General features: G+C 32.8%; 1 protein-coding gene across 1 annotated transcript; it reads right to left on the bottom strand.

The window, feature by feature from the left end:
- Positions 1-487: 487 nt before the first annotated feature.
- LOC101614814 (olfactory receptor 6C3-like) lies at positions 488-1,426 on the bottom strand. Its single transcript, XM_004649940.2, has one exon. It carries the CDS (start codon positions 1,424-1,426, stop codon positions 488-490), a length of 939 nt encoding a protein of 312 aa, XP_004649997.1.
- Positions 1,427-5,089: the final 3,663 nt, after the last annotated feature.

The following is a 5,089-nucleotide window of genomic DNA, read 5'->3' as shown; positions in this document are numbered from 1 at the left end:
AATTTTGTTTAGTGTTATATCAGTAACAGAGAGAAAATTATAAGTTTATCAAAGATAGTGTTTGCTCCTATGAACAAACAGTGCAAAATATTTTTATTACTGACAAAGCCAGTAAAATGATTTATCTGCAATAAATTGTTTTCAGAATTGTAAGTCATTCTGAAAGCTGTGGCTCAAATTCTGAAGAGTTAGGAAAACAATTGGGAGTTCCACGTTAGCCTGCAGTACATAGCAAGAGCCTACCTCAAAAACCAATTGAACAGACAAACAAGCAAACAAATGTCAGAAATGTAATTTAGTTGCTGCATTTAACTTACACAAATTTAGAGGAAAGCATAAAAACTATTTTCAGATTAAAAGTAAAGCAAAGCCAATATGCTAGTTGTAGGCAGCTATGAGAAGATAAACGATGATAGAATATAATTAAAGTTTCATTTCTCTTTTATTTAAACTTCTCAATGACATTCATTCATGTTAGCATGTACTTTCATTTGCTTCTATAAAACACAACCTTATAAACTAAATCTTTGAAGGCTTGCTTTACTTGCTGGTTCCTCAAGGTATAAATAAATGGGTTCAACATGGGAGCGATTGAAGTGTTGAGAACAGCTACTCCTTTGGTCAATGATGCCCTCTCTTTTGCAGAAGGCTTCACATACATAAATATGCAGCTTCCATAAGAAATGGAGATGACAATGATGTGAGAGGAACAGGTGGAGAAGGCCTTCTTCCTCTGACTGGCAGATGGGATTCTCAGAATGGTGCTGATGATGCAGCTGTAGGATAGAATCACCAGTGCCAAGGTGAGCAGCAGAGTAACAAAGGCAAAGTAGAAGCCAATCCTCTCCAAAAGCCATGTATCAGAGCATGAGAGCTGTAAAATGGGGAAGTAGTCACAGGAGAAGTGATCAATGACATTGGAAGCACAGAAATCCAGGCTGAGGATGAGCATGAGTGGTGGAAAGATAGTCAGAAAGCCTGCCAGCCAGGAAGTGAGGACCAGAAGGGAGCAAAGCTTCTTGTTCATGATGATGGTGTAATGCAGAGGCTTGCAGATAGCAACGTAGCGATCATAAGACATAGCAGTTAGAAGGAAAAACTCAGACACACCCATGGAGATGAAGAAATATAACTGAGCTAAGCAATTGTTATAGGAAATGGTTCTCACTTTAGTAATTATTGATGCCAAAAATCTGGGGATAGAAACACTAGTGAATATAATTTCTAAGAAGGAGAAATTCTGGAGGAAGAAATACATAGGAGTCTTTAGATGAGCATCAAGCAAGGTGAGGATGATGATGGTTAGATTTCCAGAGATACTTAGGATGTAAGTTATAAATAAAAAGATGAAAATTACAATCTGAAGGTCAGGGTTGTCTGATATTCCCAAGAGCACGAACTCTGTAATCACAGTGTGGTTCATCATACTGATTTTTTCTTTCAGAAGAGTCTACTGGTGAAAAAAGAAACCAAAATATAAATGCAATTAAAAATTCAAAGATTGTTATTACTATCTCCAACAAACTGAAGCAATGGAAATTTTTAATGAGAATTTTATCATATGTATTCATTCCAGTTAAGCATAAAACATGCTTACATTCTGTACTGAATAAAAGCATGCATTTTCAGATCTATGTTTAAGGCCCTCTCAGTAATTTTACATTCCTATGTGTGCAATAAACTGCTGCATTGCATATTGGTGTAGCAATATTTGTTAACTGTATCTAAAATTTCATTATTGAGATGCTTTCTAGAATTTGTTATATGCTTTTAGGATTGTGCATACTACATTTGCTTTTAACTCTTATGTCATGTATAAACTTCCATATTTTATTGGTAGGAATTGATCATTTAATAGTATTTACTAAGTTCAATATCTGTTATAATGACATTTATATTTAATATATATCATTTTAAAATAAATGAGGAAATAAATGTATTTGTCACTTGAGAATTATAGAACTAGATTTGTTTTGGTTGCAGAGGTGAATTAAGTTCTTAACATATGGGAATGAATATACAGACTAAAGAAATTAATTAAAACAGACCTCGAGGACAACCCTGCAACATTATGATGCATTTATATCCTTCTAACACTGTTGTTTTTTTTTTTTTTTGCTATGATGATCTTGCATCTTAAATTAAAAACTTTCCTGAGGACAAAAAGGAACTTAGTACTGAGTTTTTTTAAAAATTCTTATCTCAAAGTAAAATATTGTATTCCTCCATAAAGACTGATGAGAATAATTTTTTTTTCCTATAGGATTTGCTTTATCAAAACGACTGAGCGCAAATTGCAAATTGCAACATACATGACTTTTGTTCTCTTTCCTAGTACTTCACTGACAACATGGTGTCTGTGAGGCAGTTCTCAGTTGTGTTGTGTGACTAAAAGCTGTAGGTAGTCAGTGTCAATGGTAACAGTGAGCTTTATTTCCCTTTCTATTTTATTTTTATGACTCTTCATTCTTTCTTTAGGTGTGTACATATTTTGTCATTAATATATCATCAAAACTGGCAGATCAAAAGGAAGACAGTGTTATTGTGGTTTACCCATGGTTGAAAGATACTAAAATGTAAAATTAATAGTAATACATATGCTATAATGATAATTTTAGAATTCTTGCATTTTTCCAACAAAATAGATCATTAGATGACTGGCAAGTATCTTTATTCACAAGTAACAAGCATACTGTTTGGTATGTCTTCTGCCAGTAATCAAATATGTAACTCCAAAGTTTCCTATCTTCAACATGAAAAATGAAATTAAATGTATTTTTAATATTGTTTAAAAGAATTTTTGGCAAAATTTTACCCTTACCTCTATTTACTACATTAAAGCTATTACACAGATAAATATGCACACCAAGTTATATGTAAGATTGCTAGCAACCTTGGTTAGAAATAAAAATAGGCTTTTCTTGACTTTCTTTTATCTTTTCATGCTATGATTTAAACACTAAAACCTACTGTTGTAATCCTGAGAGTTCATTAAACACTTTTAATTGATAGGGGTTAATAAAACATTTCAAAGTTCTCTCGATAACCTACAAATTGAAGACTGCATAAAAATAAAGCAACTTTACCTTCTGGCCACTGTATAATCCCCCCAAGAGACTACACTGAAGAAAGGATGGAAGCAGAAATAAGTTCAAGAGATGTAGTGCTGTTGTAACACATCTTTCTGGAAAGCAAAACAATACAGGGAGATAAAAGAAAAAAAATGCATCAATTAGCATATAATACTCAATCTGGTTTCCCTTTGGCCAAATTTAGTTTTCCTAATAAGTGCATGGTGTCAGTTTATGTTCAGGAGATAATTTATTCTCAATTCCTCTGGGGTTAGTTAAATCTACAACTGAGCAATGGGTCATTTTGTGACTTGTACCTGTAGTCCCATATTTTATTCAGCTGATAATTTCTGCTGACATACAGCAAACTGAATAACAAAATCATCTAAATATCATTAAAATTATATTTATGCTTTAGCTTCATATTTAAAATTTTAATTTTCAAAATTATTACATGTTCCAAGGGATAAAATCCAGTGTCACAATAATATAAAGAGATGCTCTACCAATTTTACTCAAATATTAACCAGTATAAAACAGTATGTTCCATCAATTTTTAAATGTGTTACCACACACACAACCACATGCACTCAGATATTTTCTTTACAAATTTATTGTATTTTACAAATTTAATAAGCACAGGTGCAATTGCATTCCACAAAATATTCTGTAAATTTTCAGTTTTTTCAGATAATAGTGTATAATGAATATCATTTGTCAAGTTATCTGGATATAACCTGTCCTTTTACATGGGATATCTCAGAAAGACTTGCATACAATTTGTTATTTTATTGTTGACTAAGATTACGGAACTAGGTGATGTTGTTATATCACAAGTTAATGTTTCTTTCATTATACACCTTTACAACACATATATGTGTAGACTGTTTTATAAAATTAATTTACTTATTTGAAAGAGAGAGAAAGAAGCAGAAAGTGGGGGGAGAGAGAGAGGAAGAATGTATATGCCATTGCAAATGAATGCATGCACCACCTTATGCATCTGGCTTATGTGGGTCCTGGGGAATTGAACCTGGATCCTTTGGCTTGGCAGGAAAGTGCCTTAACTGTCTAAGTCACCTTTTCAGCCGCAGACTCACTTGTGATAGACCCTTCAATACTTCTTTCCTATAGATCAAAAGAAACCCTTTACCTTGCATCTCAGCCACTGCAGAGTATATGAATGACTTGAAAATGTATAAGAAAACGGACAAAAGTTATATCACAATTCCTTTGTTGATAAAGAGTGTCACACAGAGAAACTCATGGTGCCTGTGTTTTGAGGTTGAAGGGATGCAGTTTCTTTGCAAATGAGAAAAATTTATTTGGCCTCTCTGAGAAAGACTGGCAGTTCTAACTCATATGATATTGAAAATATCAAATGAAACAATGTATAAAAGTGCTTACCAGAGTAATTAAAGACATACTAAGTGCTTAGTATATGCAATTTATTTATTTTTAAATTTTTATATTTACTAAACAGTAGAGATTGAAGGTTTTCATAGTTACTTTTTCAAGTTTATGAATTGTCAATTAAGTGTTCACTTTAAATTGAGATTAATGTCTTCTTTATTAGTAGGGGCTATTTAACTATATTAATGTATATTTTATTTGTTTCAATATAGTTTCAGAGCATGCCATTATGTTTATTAACTTATTAAGTTTATTTACTTATTAAGTAAAATGATGATCAATGTGACATGAATTCTTGGTTCCCTATTTTTCTGAGATATCCTACTTACATACCTCAAATGCAAATATTCCACATTTTTGGCATCTACAACTACTTGGGGTCTCCTCTACAGATAAAACTTCACTCTAATTGATTTATATACTATCCATTCAGGGACTATCTGCCAGTGGCTCCAATCCTATCACTGTCCGGCATCCCAAAATTTAATTTGAAATCAAGGAGGAAGTCTCCATGACTCCATAGCTCTTGTATTCATCTGTTTTCAAAGCAGCACTATGTGGATGATGCCAATGTCTGCTGCCAGCACAAGTGGTAACAAAGACCC

This window comes from Jaculus jaculus, chromosome 6 (assembly GCF_020740685.1).
Source record: "Jaculus jaculus isolate mJacJac1 chromosome 6, mJacJac1.mat.Y.cur, whole genome shotgun sequence".
Taxonomy (NCBI): domain Eukaryota; kingdom Metazoa; phylum Chordata; class Mammalia; order Rodentia; family Dipodidae; genus Jaculus; species Jaculus jaculus.
Note: the sequence above shows the minus strand (reverse complement) of the source record. Positions and strands in the feature narration are given on the sequence as shown.